Source organism: Dysidea avara, chromosome 3 (assembly GCF_963678975.1).
Source record: "Dysidea avara chromosome 3, odDysAvar1.4, whole genome shotgun sequence".
In the NCBI taxonomy this organism is placed as follows: Eukaryota; Metazoa; Porifera; class Demospongiae; order Dictyoceratida; family Dysideidae; genus Dysidea; species Dysidea avara.
Genome location: NC_089274.1, coordinates 805,301 through 821,911, shown reverse-complemented (window position 1 = coordinate 821,911; position 16,611 = coordinate 805,301). Strand labels below are relative to the sequence as shown.

Here is a 16,611-nt window from a genome sequence, read left to right as displayed (position 1 = left end):
CTATTGTTTTTACGTTTCTATGACAACCAAAATACACATTACTTTGAATTGTGGGTTAATTGAAATAACTAAAAAGGGCCCGCCATTTAGTGATGGAGGGGTCACCATCAGCAGCGAAAATTCTCAGGCTACCTTTCGACCAGCTACCCAATCTACCAAAGCCAGTAATTCCAGAGTTAGACTTAAACATTGACATGCTTCAGACCACTCCTTCATCGTACGTGAAGTAATATCCCATGTATCACCAGTAATTATTCTCTTGTAGACACTTTCTGGTAGGGAGGAGAAGGATTGGTTATCACGTAAGAGACAAGTCATGTCAAACAGACCAATCAGAAATGTTGGACCTTAAGCGAGTTACCATGGCAATGCAGAACCTCTCACAGGTGAACTAGTGTCTCTTGACTGTCTGGTGTATTGTATGGTATAACACACACTGGTCAGCAGACTGGTACTCAGTGTAATATAGTCATACCTTAGCGACTAATAATAGCCATGCAGTCTGCTTGCTGAGATGATAACTAGAAGTACTATGTACACATATTAAGTTATCATGGACTGTCAGTTAGTTGTACAGCTATACTTGTGAGAGTCAGTTGTTCATATGATTTGTCAAATAGAAAGTTTAGATGATAACTTCAGTGTTATTGTTAAATATGCATGCATAGGCTACAAGGATGTTAAACTTTCTCAAACATAAATGCTCAACTGATATCAAGGCATCTGCATACTTATTATTAGTTCGACCATTAATGGAATATGCATGTGTTCTGTAGGACCCACTGCTGTTGGAAGCAACAAAGACTTAACATCTTTACCAAATCAGTAATGTATGGCATGATTGGCTTGATCACTATAATAGACAACATCAGGGATGTGCCTGGATTTAGAATGGTGGTGGCTACAGGAAACAGGGTTAAGTTTTAGGATAAAATCTGTGGGGCCTTAACTTCTGTACTGGTAGTGGTTGGTGAGTGGTAGTGGTGACTATTTGATTAGAAAATGGAATGCACTGCCAACACCACTGATTGAAATGGACAAGACAATTCAGTTTCAGAAGCCAAAATTGAATGTTTGTAAAATATTCATACTGTACGAGTGTGTGTATATTTGTACCTTCTAGGTCCTGATTGGCCTCAGTTGTATGTCCATTTATAATAGCTTGTGTGCAATAATTGCGTCAGTCTTGACATGCGCCATCTGTGACACCACTCTAAACTCTGTGGATTTGTGTATATAGCATTGGGTCCCAATTAACAGATAATCATAGGTAGGCAATGATGATTATATCACTGCTGGCTGCTATTTAAACATTTACCTATGATTGTATTCAGACGAATTGTTCTTTTGTTCACTGTACAATCACATACAAATATTTAAGTCACATTGGTGTCTATACTGACTTTTACACATGACTTCCGTCAAACAGATCTACAATAACTTTTAATCCTGCTATAGCTATGGCTATGCTTATAGTTCCATTTTGAAAGAACAAATGCCCCGGATCAAGTCACCTTGAAATTAATGAACTACAATGTCTGTGTGTTTATATAGGATGTTTTGTCATTGAGGAAGGACCTCAGTTATGCCCAGAATGTAATGAAGGCAGACTACCAAGCTAAAATCACAGAGAGGGCTACTACATTGTAATAATAAGTATAGAATGGCCACTGCTGTTAACAGTTTTTGTGTACAGGTATTGTCGGATGAATAAGAGACTGAAAGATGTGGAGAAGAGCTATAGAGAAGTGAGTACAATGGATGAATAGTGATTACTATTGAACTGAAATGTGTAGAAAATCTCGTTACTTCGTAACAGCTACAAAACACAACTATCAGATGCTGTCAAAAAGATAGCAGGGGAATATAAGGTGTGTGTGTGTGTGTAGTGTGTGTGTGGTGGTAGTGGTGGTGGTGTGTGTGTGCGTGCTTGTGTGTGTAGTGTGTGTGTGGTGTATGTGTGCGTGTGTGTAGTGTGTGTGTGTGTGTGGTGGTGGTGGTGTGTGTGTGCGTGCTTGTGTGTGTGTGTAGTGTGTGTGTGGTGTATGTGTGCATGCGTGCTTGTGTGTGTGTGTGCGTGCTTGTGTGTGTGCGTGCTTGTGTGTGTGTGTGTGTGTGTGTGTGTGTGTGTGTGTGTGTGTGTGTGTGTGTGTGTGTGTGTGTGCATAGCCACATTGGCCTGGTAATTAAAAGATTCCCAGTTCATTGCTTGGTTACGCCAAATATGGTGTTGCTGTGGTTTCCTTGAGCAAGGAACTTAACTCACACAGCTCCAGTCTACCCAGCTGTTTAAATGGGGACCTGGTGTCAACTGAGGAAGCAGCCCACCCAGCTGTAACATTAATGGGTTCCTGGTATTAACTGGGGACTTTGGGTGCCCACACCTTCACCTGTGTGACATGGGTACAGTCTCCTGTAGGTTACTAGTCCTGCCCCAGGAGGATTTGCCTGCAACTCTTAGCACCTAAGTAGCACACTGTTGTCCCAGTGTTGGTTCATTGGGTAGGCGTGACCATGCTAACGTGGTAGCTGGAGGCTTTGTGTGTGTGGTGGTGGTGGTGTGTGTGTGGTGGTGGTGTGTGTGTGTGCACGTGAGTGTGTGTGCACGTGCGTGTGTAGTTTGTGTGGTATGGTATATTGCCACATCTCACACTATACAGGCATACTACGAGGAGCTACTGTCAGGGAAAAGTGACAGACATGACATTATCATCAAGCAACTCAAAGAACAGTAAGTCTCATCTGTCATATAGCCACCTACCAATGCCACTCCATCTTTAGAACATCAGAAATGGCTAAGTTTCTTGAGGTAACTAGATATAATTGACCTATGGTATAAGTCACTAGTGTCCTTTTAGGAGAAGGAGTCACAGTTAGAGATAGCTAACTTGCAGTTGAAGCAGTCACAAATGATGCTACAGAACGAGGAAGACAAGGTAGCAATAATGAGGGACATGCATTGGTCCCTCACTCAATCTCTTCACCAGCCAATCGTGATTATGGAGACTCCACCCACTGGAGCAGTATCAGAAGAAGAGCATTATGAGCTACAAGAGACAATGGGGTTACTTCAACAAGAACTAGCTGACCTTCAAGTCACTGCTTCCAGCAATGAGGCCACCATCAGGAAACTAAGTGAGCCAGTCTCTAGCCAGTTTATTATGTGTGGGAGTGGGAAATTTTTCTGTATTCAACAAGAATTATTTTGTTATGTGTCTGACTTCCATATCAGTAGCGTCCTTGGTGGGATGGTGATTGCCAACCATTTGTTGGAACTGTTAAAACTCTGGATGAGTCATTTCATAATATGGCACTTAGGACAGCACAACTATTTCTGCTGGTAGAAATCATAAAATTAATTATGATGTTCCACCTGTCAACAAAAATTGGTGATAGGGTCCTCCCACACCTACTGGAGTCCCTACCCCACCCAGCTGCTAACACTGTCATTCTACAGGAAGAGATAATGATGGACTGAATAAACAACTGAGCAAAGAGAAGGAGAAATTTTCTCAGGTAAACACCAATGCTATTTTTTTTTTTCAACCTTTATTTTACTCAAATAATTGGTTGACACTGTACACCTGGAAATTCTGCCGAGGGACAGAAGATTTGCTCTTTATCATTATAAACCTCAGATTGATGCTTGCATATAATATAGCCATGTTTGTCCCTCAGTTATTTCAGGCAGCCATACATGCTCCATGTGGTATGATGTATGGTCTCTACTGGTGTAGATGAAGAATGACTTTGATGCTTTTAAGAAGAAGACACTGGAGGAACAATCACGAGCAAGCAGACTGGTAGGTCACCATATATATAGCATCCAGTTGGATGTGGTCATTGATGATTTTCTCAGTTGTATAAAAATTATTAGTCTGTGGCCAGTAGAGCTGTGATCCGGATCATAACCAATTAGAAACTCCTTATAACTAATTAATTGGCTTAATGCACGTTTTCAATGTAATTTTGTATAGTTAACAGTGTTTTTAACCAATCAAACATGCTGTTTGACAAAAAAAAAAAAACAAGAATAAAAGTGGCTCTGTGACATGTAATTCCTATCAAACAATAAGCAATCTTGTGTACTTGAGTGCATCCTAAATGACCAAAACTGTAAAAAGTTTTGTGGTCATGTGATCCAACCGAACCTCAGCACTAACCGATTCATCCACCAGCCCTATAGCCAGTGAAAACAGAATCCTTTCTTACTTGTAACTGCTCATTGCGAATTTCCTCTTGGCAGCAAGTAAGTATGATTAGGGATCAAAGAAATGAGACAAGGGAGGTTTCCTACAGATGTACTATAATAGTGACCCTAATTTTTCCTTGTGCTTGTTTGTTGTAACTGATGAACTCACACATACCTGGCACTAGACATGCCATAAATGTAACTTTGCACCAAAGTGTGCAATTACTGATAAGTGAAGATTCCATTAAGCTTCATCTTCAGCTATGTTCGGCCCATTACACAGTGTTTCTAATGGAGAACAGTACATCTCTGCAATCAATCCAGTTACTACAGAAAATATGGTGATAGCTAGACAGTGAAACCACAAATGCACTACCATGAATTGACACCCAGTAAATAGAAATGAAGGACGCTATGTACTGTAGTATGCCAAAAGGCACCTGTCGGGCTGAAGACATTGAGCAAGCAAAAAACCATATCCTTAGCCGTTGTTGAGTTATGCTTGTCTAAAAGCATTATAGTAAGTTAAGTTCAGCAGAAATTCATAGTAACTTACATCATACTGGAGGCTTGTTGGTTACCTAACCAATGCTACCAAGGCATTCAGGATGGTATTGTGAGGATGGTTTATGGTCAATATTTTTTGTGAGAATGTGCAAACCTTCATGATTTTTACTGCTGGTAGAAACCTCTGTAGTTAGATGTTGTTATTGTAGCAAGTGTAAAACTGACAACTGAAGTCGTTTGCAAATTCAAAATCTTTGAATTGTATTGCCAAAACCGATCAAGAACTTTCATAAAACAATAAATTCAATTTTTTGTGAGAGGAACTATTGTGAAACACTATGAAGAGTACAAGCTGTGTGTTGTGCAGGCGGAGAGTCAACTAGTTGCTCTAGAAAAGGAGATGAAAGAACAAATGGAAAAAGAGAAGGAGCAGGTGTGACTACCGAAAGTGTACACTGGTGTAGTTGTTGTGCTGCAGGAATTGTTGGCACAGCAACAACATGCTGAGATGGAGAAGATGCAGAGTGAAGCACGACACTTGCAGGAAATCGCACAAAGGAAAGCAATGGAGGAAAAAATGGCTCAGGTAAATATTAATGATAGTATAGCAGACAAGTACCATGTGATATTGCAGGAGATGAACACGATGAGTGAGCAAGATGCATTAATGGCCTTGCAAACTTTGCAAAAGGTGGAAGCAAAGCAAAAGAAAGAAATTAAGAGGTTATACAAAGAGTTTCTGCTCACAGTAACTACCCGTTATGCGTAGATTGGAACATGAGCTAGACCGGACTAACAGAGCTTGGGAGATGAAACTGACAATAATGCAGAGAAAGTAATGGCTACAGTGAAACATTTAGTTTGGTTAAGTGATGCTTCTCACTTGATGTAGTTTCCATGCTATCAAAGATGAGGCATTTATTAGACATAGTCTACAGCGACAAGCAGCAACTCTGCATCATGCCACTGTTGGCTATGCTGTGAGTAGCCAGGCACACCACTAGCCATGAATGTAGCATTGTTGTATATAGGTACAAGGACTAGCTGGCAATGAAGAACGAGTACACTCCAACTTCCCTAAAGCTAAACCATTGGTTAGTTGTATGGTCCAGTTGTATATATCACCATTCACACTCTAAGGTATCAGAGACAACTGGAACAGTGCAGAGAAGTGGGAGGACCTCATCAGCTGTTGCAGGTAGGAGGGAAGGGCTCTGCTCACATGATCATTTTATCAATGATGTTGCCATCACCATAGCTACTGGCCTGTCATCATTATCATCATTCCTTATACCACCTGCCCCCTCGCCATCTCCTAGCCACATGCAGTGGAGGTTTGTTGTATAATTTGGGCTCACAAATTATCACGTGTTATTATTACAGACACGACACGTCTAAGGGTTCCCTGAAGTCAGACTCCGGGAAAGCATCACGTGCAGTACAATTTGACAACTCCAGCAACTCATGATATCATAGTTTATCATATTTCAGCAAATTTGTAAATACAGTCTGTAAATACGGAGGCGAGCCGGTTACTCAGAAATGTAGCTAGAGCGTGGAGCTGAAAGGTGTAAAGCCAAAAGATACATGGCGATGCGTGTGGAGAAGAGAAATGATCGAATAAGTGAAGTATCCTCTAGGCCTAATAGTAAGGATACCTCAGCACGTGCTGCCAAACTGAAAGACGAGTTTGTACGTGATTCAACTTCCAAACACGCTGAGAGGAAGGCTACCCCCTCGTCAGTCCCAGAAGTGACCAGCACTACGGATATGGTAAGAGTGAAGGTGTCTTAAGAACGGTTCACACCGTCTTTATAATCAGGTCTCCAGCAAGCATACTAGTGTGAAGAGAAGACGACCCAGGCCGCCTGATTTGCCGAAGAAGAAACGTCACAAAACAGTACAAATCCCGCTACCTAAGAGCTCAACACTCAACGCCTCTGTTAAATCATTCAGACCAACCATATCCCTTCAGAAACTATTTGCTGGTACATCACCCAGACTAATAGTACAGGACAATGACCTACAACCAGCTGAGGCTCTCAGTAAACAATTTAGTAGACTACCCAGACAACACCCCATACATAACTGGACTCCAGGTGTGAAGCGACACAAGTGCAGAGTGTACACAAGATGAATATGTTGTGTGTGTACATGTGCTAATTATAATTAACATTTTATCAATTTGTGATTCGGTTGTACTCAGATAAGTGTTTCTGACTAGACTTGATCAATCTATCATTTTCATACACTTCTGTTTTCTCCACTCCATTTTTTATCGTCCTAACAACAAGTCAGATAACATAACAGATAAGGCCATTTTAGTTGTTTCACAGGCAAAAATCTTGAGTGTGGTGTAAGGACACAGCAGGCAGAGAGGAACAAATTGGTATAGTCCATGTTGACCTGACTCCTTCTGGTCTACTACAATTGTGTGGATGGAGTACAGTTTATGCTTATATTTTTTTTAGTTTGATTTTTCATTTACAAAAAATATAATTTTTAAATCTACGTGGGTAGGCCCATGAAACAACTGATGATAGTCCTAATAAGTACTCACCTTTTTGTCACTCTCTTAGTTGCCATGTGCGCTCCAGGACCATAAGATGTTGAACTGGATGACATTTCAACTGTGCAGTCAAGTGTGTCATGAAATTAAGTTGAATAAAATTGATATACTAACCTTTTACATTGCCCATGCCTCCACCAAAGCCAGTGGAACTATACAAAATACAACCTTACATCTTCAGTGCATAAACATCTGAACAAGTTGTTTACAATTCATTGGAATTATAAATTAAGGGAAAAGGGGAGTTCCCAAATATTTCTCCATCAACATTTTCAATATGTGGTTTGCCACTAACCTAAAACTGGTGAAGGTTGCACCTCCTCCACCGCCAAATGAACTGAACCCCATGTCGGTAAAACCCATATCACCAAATCCAGGAAACCCACTAAAAAATCCACCACCCTGTTGTGAGGATCTCTGTCTGTGACCTGCCCTGGGGCTATCATCTGCAGTGATCACATTAACGAGGGGACAGAGTACATACTGTCTTACTGAAGAATGGATGGTCACTGAATCCACTTCCTCCAAAGATGTTGAAGTCCTCTCCAAAGAATTGTTTAAACAAATCATCTGCGGACATGAAGTTGAAGTGGAAATGAGCAGCACCAGCTCCTTGAGACAATCCCTCCTTGCCATAAGTGTCATATATTTTCCTCTTGTCAGCTAATACAACGTGATAATGTTGTTTGTACTGTAATGTTTTCACTCACGATCTGACAACACTTGATAAGCTTCAGATATTTCCTTAAATTTTTCGTCCGCCTCTTCTTTATTGTCCAGGTTCTTGTCAGGGTGCCATTTGACGGCCGCCTTCCTATACCTGTTATCACAATTTGTTACGCCTACTTCTTCGCTCTCGTAATGAATCTTACGCTTTTTTAATTTCTTCAGTTGTGGCAGTTTTCGACACGCCCAACACATCATAGTAACTCGTACTCGCCATTATATCCTCCTCACAAACTATCCTCCCTTGGTGTTATAATACAGATGGTTTAGCACACTGCCATATATCAAGTAATGCTACGAAACTGTCGAGGGAGTTTTTTCTAGAACTCAATAGTGCGCATGCGTGATTTAATTGCATAGTAACGATAGGGTCAGAGGGATGCCTGGTGGTAAAGACGGAAAGGAGAACAGCGATACTCCTGGCTCGGTGAAATTTGCTGCTGCGGCCACGTATAATTTAGGCTCGGATACTCCCCAAAGCTGTGTGAAGCCGGGTGACACCTTAAGCGCTAAGCATTTGCCTAAAACAAGCACGCCTTATCCTAAAGAGAAGCCCGACCACCAACTAAGTATTTCACGTATTGCACTAGAACAAGACGCAGAACACGCACAAGATGGGCCTGCGGCTAAGAGAAGAAGAGAGGTCAGTTGTATATGCCATTCAGTTGTCACGTGCACTCGTCTTGCCAGCAGGGTGACATGAGTGATGACAGCGTCCGATTGACCCAGTCTGCAAATAGTGAGTACTCCCCATAGTTGTATGTTTGTAAAAGTGTACCTTATCTAGTTAACAGTACGGAACACAGTATTGTGGAGGTCTTACAAGGTGAGCCAGACCATGCAGTGGTTCATGGCTACATGGTGCTTTCACTTTCAGCTAGAATCAATGAGCTTAAGTGTGTCAACTCCAAATGGACTGAACCATTCAGGTAATTGGTTATTATCATTGTGTGTTTGACTATGCCAGATTGCATGCAGTGCAAGCGAGAGGTTTGAGAGGTTCAGTCCTGTTAGACTGGATGAATTACTGAAAGAGTTTAATAAGATTGAACAAGATTTGAAGCAACGTGTCCACATTATTAAGAAGAGACTACATCAGCTGAGCTGTAGCTTACAAGAATTCTGACCTTAGTCAACCAACGATCTTCAAATTCTTTTTGAAAATGCCAGCTAAACTAAATTATAAATTTCGTCAATTGCAAAATATTTATTAATGTATCACATTTCGTGCATGATGTATTTCACTGAATTGAATTCTGTATAACTATTACAATGCAAAATGGGGAGGGCCAGAGTTTCACACAGCAGGGTATAGTCACGGCATGACAAATAGGGATCTGAATGCATTCATGATCTCGGGTGCAGATATTCATGCAGGTAATGATGTCAGTGCACAGATCCATGTGCATTAAAGTAATTGTATATGTTCTTGCATCAAGAGTGCATGATATATCCTCTGCTGTGTTATGAACTCTTGCATGCAAGCAGAGTACATGTGCATGACATTGAGGTATTTATATAAGTTCCTGATCATGAGTATCGTACACACATGCAGAACTGAATAGTGAGTATACTGTGGAAGAAATTAGAAATTCAATACTACAGTGTATAGCTACATGTTTTGAGCTATATATGGTTGGAAAACAGTATAGCTACTCTGTATATGCTGCACTATATGATGACTGTTCTATTAGAATATCTGTATGTTTTATTAGAATCATGCATTGTGAATTCACCCATATAAAGCACATTCTTGGTGGGACTGAAAAACAAACTATGGTTATAGCTAACATTAAAACAATAATAGGAAGTACAGAAATAATAGCAAAATTCACTATACTATATTATAGCTATATCCATACATTTGATGAATTTTCTCCTGATCCGCATGTATCCATGCGCATATATTTATAAAATTTCTCTGTCATTATACATGACAACATTATATAATCTTTGATAGCATGCAGGCATGTATGAGTATAACATGATCATGCAGTATAGGTGTGCAGGTAAACATCATACAGTAATTGACATGCACTGCATGTTAATTGGTTTGATAGCTTCTATAACCACAAAGCTAGAGATCAGGATAATGAGATGTCAGAATAGCTACTACTTGCCATGCACTACTACTAATAACCTGATCATGAGCAGATTTCAGCTGGTCAATATGTGCATGCAGTCTTTCATGCTGCTCACTCCTTTATCTGCATGGTCAATTTTAACATCCATCATTTGCTCCAGACAGTATGGGAACTCCTTGAATGTTAAATGAATGTTGTTTGTTTTAACACTTAATTGAAATAGTATCAAATGATCAAATAATAATGAGAACATGTACTATATAATGGCATTCTACTGAAAGTTCAACTCCAGTGTATATATGTAGCAGTATACAGTTACTATTTTGGTGCCTCAATTCATGCACTTTTGTGGGAACATTGTTTCAGATTGAGTGTAGAACAGAGTATGGGGTGTTGGTATCCATGCATGCAAGGGTTCATTAGTGTAATCGGTTACTCACAAGTGCACATCATCGAGACAGTGATATACGTATAGTGGTCCACGGTGGTTTATTATATTCTCAATAATTTTTATTGTCAAACCCATCATCTGATATAATTATTATGAGAACATATACAGAGGTATACATAATATAATAGATTCCAATACATCACATCACTACACAATTGCTACTAGTAGTGTTCTTCACTGATGATCCAAAAGACTCCTCCCCATATTTCTCCCTCCACTCCTCCATTGACTGGACGTAGGATAATGGTGGCCAGCGATGTTCCTGTACATATGATAAGTTGTCTCCTGTCAAACGTTGAAATTGTTCAGTCGGTTCAAATGCTAGATAATTACTGGAGATGAAATGAAGCAAGAAGCCACTCAATTGATCAGCATTATGTAGTTGAGCATCAAATAGTAATCCTACAGTGTTAGACATTGTTGTCATGTTTAGTTACAAAAACATTATATAAACACTATAAGCAATTTGTACATATAGGATTACAATAAGAGTCAAAGTTGCATGTCTGCAAAGCAGGCCAGAGGGGTACCAGACATACAGTATGTCTAGTGATAGTCTCACCAGACATATTGTACTTCTTTTTAAAAAAATTACGGTTTGGCTACTTCAGAGATGTTGTGACTGCTTTGTTAGAGTGTGTGACTGTTCTATTAGGGTATATTAATAATAAGGGATGATTAATTCAGTAGGTAATTGGAGAACAGATATCCTCTCTGATTATGTACACAACAGACACTATTAATACACACCAATAAAATCCACATCTGATTTAGCTATGGAGACTTCAGTAGCCTTTTCAATGGTTTTGCTAATGTACAGCTCACAGAGAGATCTCAGCCTCCCCACACAATACTGGTTAGCTAGTACTAGTATTGCAGCTGGGTCACCCTCCTCTATGGGAGCATGGTCAGTATAGAGATATTGTAAGAAGGCCATGAAGGTGTTCACATCTGTTCCTGGTATCTCCACCTGTAAAACATGTGATGATCACATGTCTGCTGGATCACATAATCTCACCTCAGTAGTACTGCTCTCAGAGAACTGTCCACTAAACATAGCAGACATTACTTCACAACGAGTTGTCAGTACACAACGATGAGCTGGTATTTTCTTACCATCCACAATAAATGTCACATCAGAATATAGTGACTTGTTGAGGAACAACTGCTTCATCACTTCACTATTGCGGTCATTCAACCAGGTGCCCACACTGGGATTGAGAAACCCTTCATCTTTCTTGATATTCTGACAAACCATTACTAGTTCTGGCAAATTCAGCAACTCAGCAGCAGCAACGGTGTCTTCCAAGTCACTATCATCCTTCACATCAGCACAACCGGTGTAAAGGAAGGACAGACACCTCTCAAATGCTAGTCGTGTCACTTGTTCATCATTAACAGTTATAACAGTCATGTTCTCCCTATACAATACAACAATCACTCTACCACTAACACTAATTACACTACTCACTTGTCATAAATGTTCTTGAAGGCAGATATGGCACCATTGTTCACACTCTGTCTTGTAATGGCTTTTAACCTCTTCTTAGTCCAACTGTTACATTGTGATAAGCCTTCCTCTGATTTCAAGTCTGTCCCCACCTCAAACAATCTTCTGAACAATTCTGATGCAGCACACAGCATCACCTTGTGTCCATAGTAACAATAATCAGATTTGTAGTGGAACTGTACATCAGATAAGTGATCATTGTTGATCATCTTCTGCCACTCTGGTTGAAGTGTTGAAGATGGGATGTTGATCCTAGGAGCTTTAGTATTGACAGGTAACTCAGGTGGGAGAGGATGTGATGGCTCTTCAACCTTGACACCATCTTTGGTCCGTCTAAGACATACAACAACATCATATAACAATCACAGGGTTTCAATTGATATACCTCTTCCATGGCCATACAAATGTTTTCCTTGATGTAGAAGAGATATTGTCTAGTGTTGCAATAACTGCTGCTTGAACTATTTCAGTTACTCTAATCCCAGTCAGTGAACTGCACTCAAAGTAACCCACCATACCTATAACAGTGCCATGTTATGATGTCATATCTAGTGTAGGACTCACCATTATCTTTAGCTACTTGAGTTGCTTCACTCTGCTCCACCATACGACTGTTAGGTGGTGGATTATCAGTTCTCAGGTCACTCTTCATCCCCACAAGTAGTAGAGGAGTTCCTGGGCAGTAATGTTTTACCTGTGAACAAGTCATATAGGAGTTGTACAGGTTAGCAGTATAGACAATACCTCTGGGATCCATTTACTGCTGATGTTCTCAAATGAAGTGTGACTGGCAACTGAGAAGCAGATGAGGAACACATCAGTTTGAGGATATGATAGTGGACGTAATCTGTCATAATCTTCTTGTCCAGCTGTATGAAAAGAGAATTGTTTATGGTACAAATGAAATGATCTTCTAATGAACCTTCTGATTCAAAGGAGGTCCATGTCTTATAGCCAAATTTAAGTACTGGTATGAATATTTGCTGCAAGATAGGTTTCACACATGGTACATCATACTTTTTTTTCAGCACAAAAGCTCATGAATGTAGAAGTGTTTTCCTCAGACCTGTCGCCCAGAGGACCAAAATTGTTTATCTGTTGTGTCCTTAACTTGAGAAGTTAGCTATAGTATGTACGCATTGAGCTGGATCCTCAAAAACATTTAATAACTCATGGATGATGCAATTACACACGATCTTGAAATTAGGCTCATTTATAGTACTGCTTGACCTGGTTAAAAATTTTTTTTTGTTCAAATGCCCGACACAATATTAAAAAATTCTACCATACATTTCCTGTGAAGAAGCCATGAAAGTGCTGAATCCATTACAACTCTTTCTCAAACCACTTGTTATTGATGTAATTAATTTTTTGTTAATTTTTTGTTATGCAAGACTCAAATACGAGTGTAGTGCATATCAAGTTAACGTACACTTACTGCACCACTAATCATCTAGTTGGCTGAAATGCATGATGGCATGATCCACTTTTCACTTTAGCTGTTTTTCAGGATCCAGCTCAACTTGTACATACTACAAGAGAGGGCCCTGTGATTAGTGTTATGATACCGAGCAGGCAGTTCAGCTGGAATAAAATACAGATATTCGGTAGCTACTAGTATTTATTGGAGTGCTTGTAATTCTTTAGTTAGCTGCTACTCTTACCAAGAGTACACCCTCCCTATTTTTATTATGTACTCTTGCTCTTTATACGCAAACACATTTTCAAGCATGCAATCATAGATATACGACTCCTAAGACTAGTCTCGTGCCCAGCCGGGCTCGCGCTAATGCGCGTGGTGTTTGCGCATTAGCGCGAGCCCGGTTGGGCACGAGACTATCCTAAGACATGCTAAGAGTCGTATATCTATGATGCAATGCATGGGTACACAAGCGCCAGCGCGAAAACTGCGAGGCGCAAAGCAGCCGCATTGAAACTCACCCGTGTCCCAGAAGGACAGACCCGCTGTTCGTCCATCGAGCAGCGTATAATGATGAGTATAGTTGTCAAATACAGTTGGGACGTATTGGCCTGGGAAGGAGCCAGTACAGGCGGTTATGAGGAAACATGATTTGCCAACTGCTCCGTCTCCCACTACAACACACTTAACAGGAGTTACTCCAGAAGACATGATGACTCGAATCTCTACTCGTATTAGTGTAACACCAATCTTTCCACTTTTATAATAGCGGAAGGGTTAGCTTATGTCCCATTTTGGTATAGTGTGTGTTACTATTTTTAGAACAGTGGCTAAAAATAGAAGTAAAGGTTAAGTTGCAGAAATCAGTAATCAAGAGGTAGTCACTACCAATACTCCTGTAGAACCATTTGCGACTGGGATCAAACTATCAATAGGTCATTTTACACTAAATCAAGTGATCAAGACGTCCTTAGAAAGCAAACTGAGGCTTCTCTGCTAGATTGTCAAGGGATCAAGGTGCCTTTTAAAATGAAATCAATGCATTTTTGTCAATCAAAAATCTTGATCCCAGTTGAGTGGTTCTACAGGACTATTGCTAGGGACTACCCCTTAGTAATGCGTTCCTTGTAGAACCTGTGCTGCTGCCTACAATCAATTCTTATTTAGTACATTTGTTTTGTTTGGAACAAAAATATAAATCAAATAGAAAGCCATCTTTCACTGTTGTCACGCTGCTTACAAACAATTTTTGTTGTAGTTGTAACTTGTTTTGTATTGTGCGTGTTGTTTTTGTTATGCATGTAGTGTTATGCATGATCCGAGTCAATCTGTTATCTGATCTCTCTAGCTTCTCATAGTGGCTAGCTGGATCATGGTAGTATAGTATCCTATACATCAATACAACTGTGATCCTAATCACTTCACCAGCCAAATTGTCATGTGCTCTAGAATATACTACTTAATGGAGATCATCAGTAGCATAACATGCATACTACCAGATACATGCCCAGAATCTCAGCATCTCAATAACTGGCTTGAGAACCCACAGTTTATACGCGAACACCCTCAGGACCAAATGTGAACTGGTAAGCCTTCCTCTCTACCATGAATATATAGAAAGGGATAGCTCAATTGAGTTAACTATATTGAGACCACAAGAAAAGTGTCCCTTGGCCATCCAGTCATTTCTCCAAAGACAGAGTCTAGACCCTAATACTGCAGATTTCACGCAGTGCTCCACTTGCTCTCAACACTTATAATAGATGTTAGATGATGTCAATAATTACCAAGGTACATCTGAGGTAATTATTGCTCCTTCATATTGCAGTCATTCGTCTCAAGCTGTTCTTCGGTCTGCTGAAGTTGAGAAAAAAGGAAGTATTCCCTAGCTTGTCAAGCACGCCGTGCTAGTTTTACCCCACTGTGCTTTAGTGTTGATAGTCTACTTGGCGGTGTAGCAAATTTCTTTTTAAAGTGTCTAGCTGATCATTTGGCTGCGAGGTGGGAAAAGTCATAGTGTTGTCATGGGCTGGGTAATAGCAAGACTCTCCTTTGCAATCCTTCGTGCTACTTTGCTTTGAGTTCAGAACTCTCGGGCAAGATGGCGGTCATTGGGGGTGGTTGATGGAGCGTCCATCTCTGAAGCATTGTAACTGAACAATTTGTTTATTTGTTTTTCTAATTTACTTCTTATTGCTATGTTTTGTCTTTGATATCACCAATGATTTTTAAATCGTCAAAGGTAGCAGGTTTCAGTACACTCAGCATTCCAGTCTAATATAGCCACAGACAAGGCTATATGAGAATAGTCAGCTATTTAGCTACTGGTGATAAACAGCTTAAATTAGTTTTGTCCCCACATTTCACTGTATTATGAACAATGGAGTAGCCAGAGTGGAATGAATCTCTGACTGCTCTATTAAAGTATCTCAATCTTGTGTAACACTTATATCATTTTACTGAGCAGCCACACTATAGACCAATTTTGGTTGACTTAGCTAAATTGGTTCGGATGGAGCCGCTGGACTGCCAGACCAAATTTTTCAACACATGCTGACTTGCTTACATAAGCCCTGCTCCATGCATAAGAGCAGAAAGTTGGTAAAGTTGAGGTGCCCAAAGTTTATGTATAGGTAAGTGTGTGTGTGTGTGTGGACATATGTGACTAGCTAGTTGTTTGTATGCTTGTTTCAAGTAGGTAGGGCAATTAGATTTCTTTGTAGGAAGTGATCCCAGTATATAGCTACAATAAAGAAGTTAAATCAATGAAGCAAGTATCAGTATGCAACTGACTATACTCTACCAAACTCTGTGATTAAACTTTGGAACCCCCTCCCCCCCTATATAGTTAATTCCCCTTCCCTGGATAATTCTTGTAACAACTTATATCTGTGCGTTATAATCATTTGTGATTTCTAATAATAATAAACAGCATAGGTAGACCTATATGCAAACAGGAACTAGAGGTAGTTAGTCTCACCACTGATAATCTGATATCTTACCCGTGCCCTCGCCCGTGCTTGAATCTCTACCACAGTGGTAGTTTGCTATCCGCGAGACTACACGAAATTACTGGTACCGGTACACTTAGTAATAAACAATAGACTAGCTATGAGAGTGATAGCACTGCACGAAATAATTAGAGTTGTAGT

General features: G+C 40.1%; 4 protein-coding genes across 7 annotated transcripts; 2 read left to right on the top strand and 2 right to left on the bottom strand.

Moving 5' to 3' along the window:
* The first annotated feature begins 24 nt into the window (after window positions 1–24).
* LOC136248715 (uncharacterized protein C10orf67, mitochondrial-like) lies at window positions 25–6,890 on the top strand. The gene is made up of 21 exons (XM_066040497.1): window positions 25–217; window positions 266–386; window positions 1,555–1,646; window positions 1,697–1,748; window positions 1,797–1,871; window positions 2,661–2,731; window positions 2,782–2,809; window positions 2,859–2,936; window positions 2,988–3,135; window positions 3,458–3,516; window positions 3,738–3,803; window positions 5,067–5,132; window positions 5,178–5,285; window positions 5,334–5,422; window positions 5,469–5,534; window positions 5,592–5,679; window positions 5,731–5,793; window positions 5,840–5,897; window positions 5,958–6,033; window positions 6,083–6,472; window positions 6,522–6,890. Exons 1-20 carry the CDS (start codon window positions 93–95, stop codon window positions 6,165–6,167), a joined length of 1,614 nt encoding a protein of 537 aa, XP_065896569.1. The 5' UTR covers window positions 25–92; the 3' UTR covers window positions 6,168–6,472; window positions 6,522–6,890.
* On the bottom strand, window positions 6,794–8,348 carry LOC136248717 (dnaJ homolog subfamily B member 6-like). Its single transcript, XM_066040499.1, has 7 exons — window positions 8,141–8,348; window positions 7,979–8,088; window positions 7,761–7,931; window positions 7,564–7,714; window positions 7,383–7,420; window positions 7,260–7,329; window positions 6,794–6,982 (listed from the first exon to the last, which is right to left on the bottom strand). Exons 1-7 carry the CDS (start codon window positions 8,209–8,211, stop codon window positions 6,880–6,882), a joined length of 714 nt encoding a protein of 237 aa, XP_065896571.1. The 5' UTR covers window positions 8,212–8,348; the 3' UTR covers window positions 6,794–6,879.
* LOC136248718 (uncharacterized) lies at window positions 8,158–9,248 on the top strand. 2 transcript variants are annotated; one of them, XM_066040500.1, is made up of 5 exons: window positions 8,158–8,637; window positions 8,685–8,733; window positions 8,782–8,820; window positions 8,872–8,923; window positions 8,973–9,248. In XM_066040500.1, the coding sequence occupies exons 1-5, from the start codon at window positions 8,374–8,376 to the stop codon at window positions 9,118–9,120; spliced, it is 552 nt and encodes a 183-aa protein (XP_065896572.1). In that variant the 5' UTR covers window positions 8,158–8,373; the 3' UTR covers window positions 9,121–9,248. The 2 variants fall into 2 exon arrangements, with proteins under 2 accessions (XP_065896572.1, XP_065896573.1); XM_066040501.1 differs by having other exon boundaries at window positions 8,163–8,637; window positions 8,688–8,733.
* Window positions 9,249–10,586: 1,338 nt separating this feature from the next.
* On the bottom strand, window positions 10,587–16,610 carry LOC136248666 (rho-related protein racA-like). Of its 3 annotated transcripts, none has more exons than XM_066040443.1 (8): window positions 16,440–16,610; window positions 12,784–12,908; window positions 12,604–12,733; window positions 12,425–12,557; window positions 12,001–12,372; window positions 11,548–11,950; window positions 11,280–11,499; window positions 10,587–10,931 (listed from the first exon to the last, which is right to left on the bottom strand). In XM_066040443.1, the coding sequence occupies exons 3-8, from the start codon at window positions 12,689–12,691 to the stop codon at window positions 10,669–10,671; spliced, it is 1,479 nt and encodes a 492-aa protein (XP_065896515.1). In that variant the 5' UTR covers window positions 12,692–12,733; window positions 12,784–12,908; window positions 16,440–16,610; the 3' UTR covers window positions 10,587–10,668. The 3 variants fall into 3 exon arrangements, with proteins under 3 accessions (XP_065896515.1, XP_065896516.1, XP_065896514.1); XM_066040444.1 differs by having other exon boundaries at window positions 16,462–16,604; XM_066040442.1 differs by lacking the exon at window positions 16,440–16,610 and adding an exon at window positions 13,981–16,261.
* Window position 16,611: the final 1 nt, after the last annotated feature.

Bases quoted from the DNA above. Each gene is read 5' to 3' on its own strand.
- LOC136248715 (XM_066040497.1), top strand. From the start codon at position 93: ATGGAGGGGTCACCATCAGCAGCGAAAATTCTCAGGCTACCTTTCGAC. The intron at 1,872-2,660 runs GTGTGTGTGTGT...CACACTATACAG, and splicing joins AGATAGCAGGGGAATATAAG to GCATACTACGAGGAGCTACT. The intron at 5,898-5,957 runs GTAGGAGGGAAG...CCATCACCATAG, and splicing joins GACCTCATCAGCTGTTGCAG to CTACTGGCCTGTCATCATTA.
- LOC136248718 (XM_066040500.1), top strand. From the start codon at position 8,374: ATGCCTGGTGGTAAAGACGGAAAGGAGAACAGCGATACTCCTGGCTCG. The intron at 8,638-8,684 runs GTCAGTTGTATA...TCGTCTTGCCAG, and splicing joins CGGCTAAGAGAAGAAGAGAG to CAGGGTGACATGAGTGATGA. The intron at 8,734-8,781 runs GTGAGTACTCCC...TACCTTATCTAG, and splicing joins ATTGACCCAGTCTGCAAATA to TTAACAGTACGGAACACAGT.
- LOC136248717 (XM_066040499.1), bottom strand. From the start codon at position 8,211: ATGGCGAGTACGAGTTACTATGATGTGTTGGGCGTGTCGAAAACTGCC. The intron at 7,932-7,978 runs GTGAGTGAAAAC...ACGTTGTATTAG, and splicing joins TTATCAAGTGTTGTCAGATC to CTGACAAGAGGAAAATATAT. The intron at 7,330-7,382 runs GTTAGTATATCA...TTGACTGCACAG, and splicing joins AGGCATGGGCAATGTAAAAG to TTGAAATGTCATCCAGTTCA.
- LOC136248666 (XM_066040442.1), bottom strand. From the start codon at position 14,170: ATGTCTTCTGGAGTAACTCCTGTTAAGTGTGTTGTAGTGGGAGACGGA. The intron at 12,734-12,783 runs GTATTGTCTATA...ACTTGTTCACAG, and splicing joins GCAGTAAATGGATCCCAGAG to GTAAAACATTACTGCCCAGG. The intron at 12,373-12,424 runs GTATATCAATTG...TGTATGTCTTAG, and splicing joins TTTGTATGGCCATGGAAGAG to ACGGACCAAAGATGGTGTCA.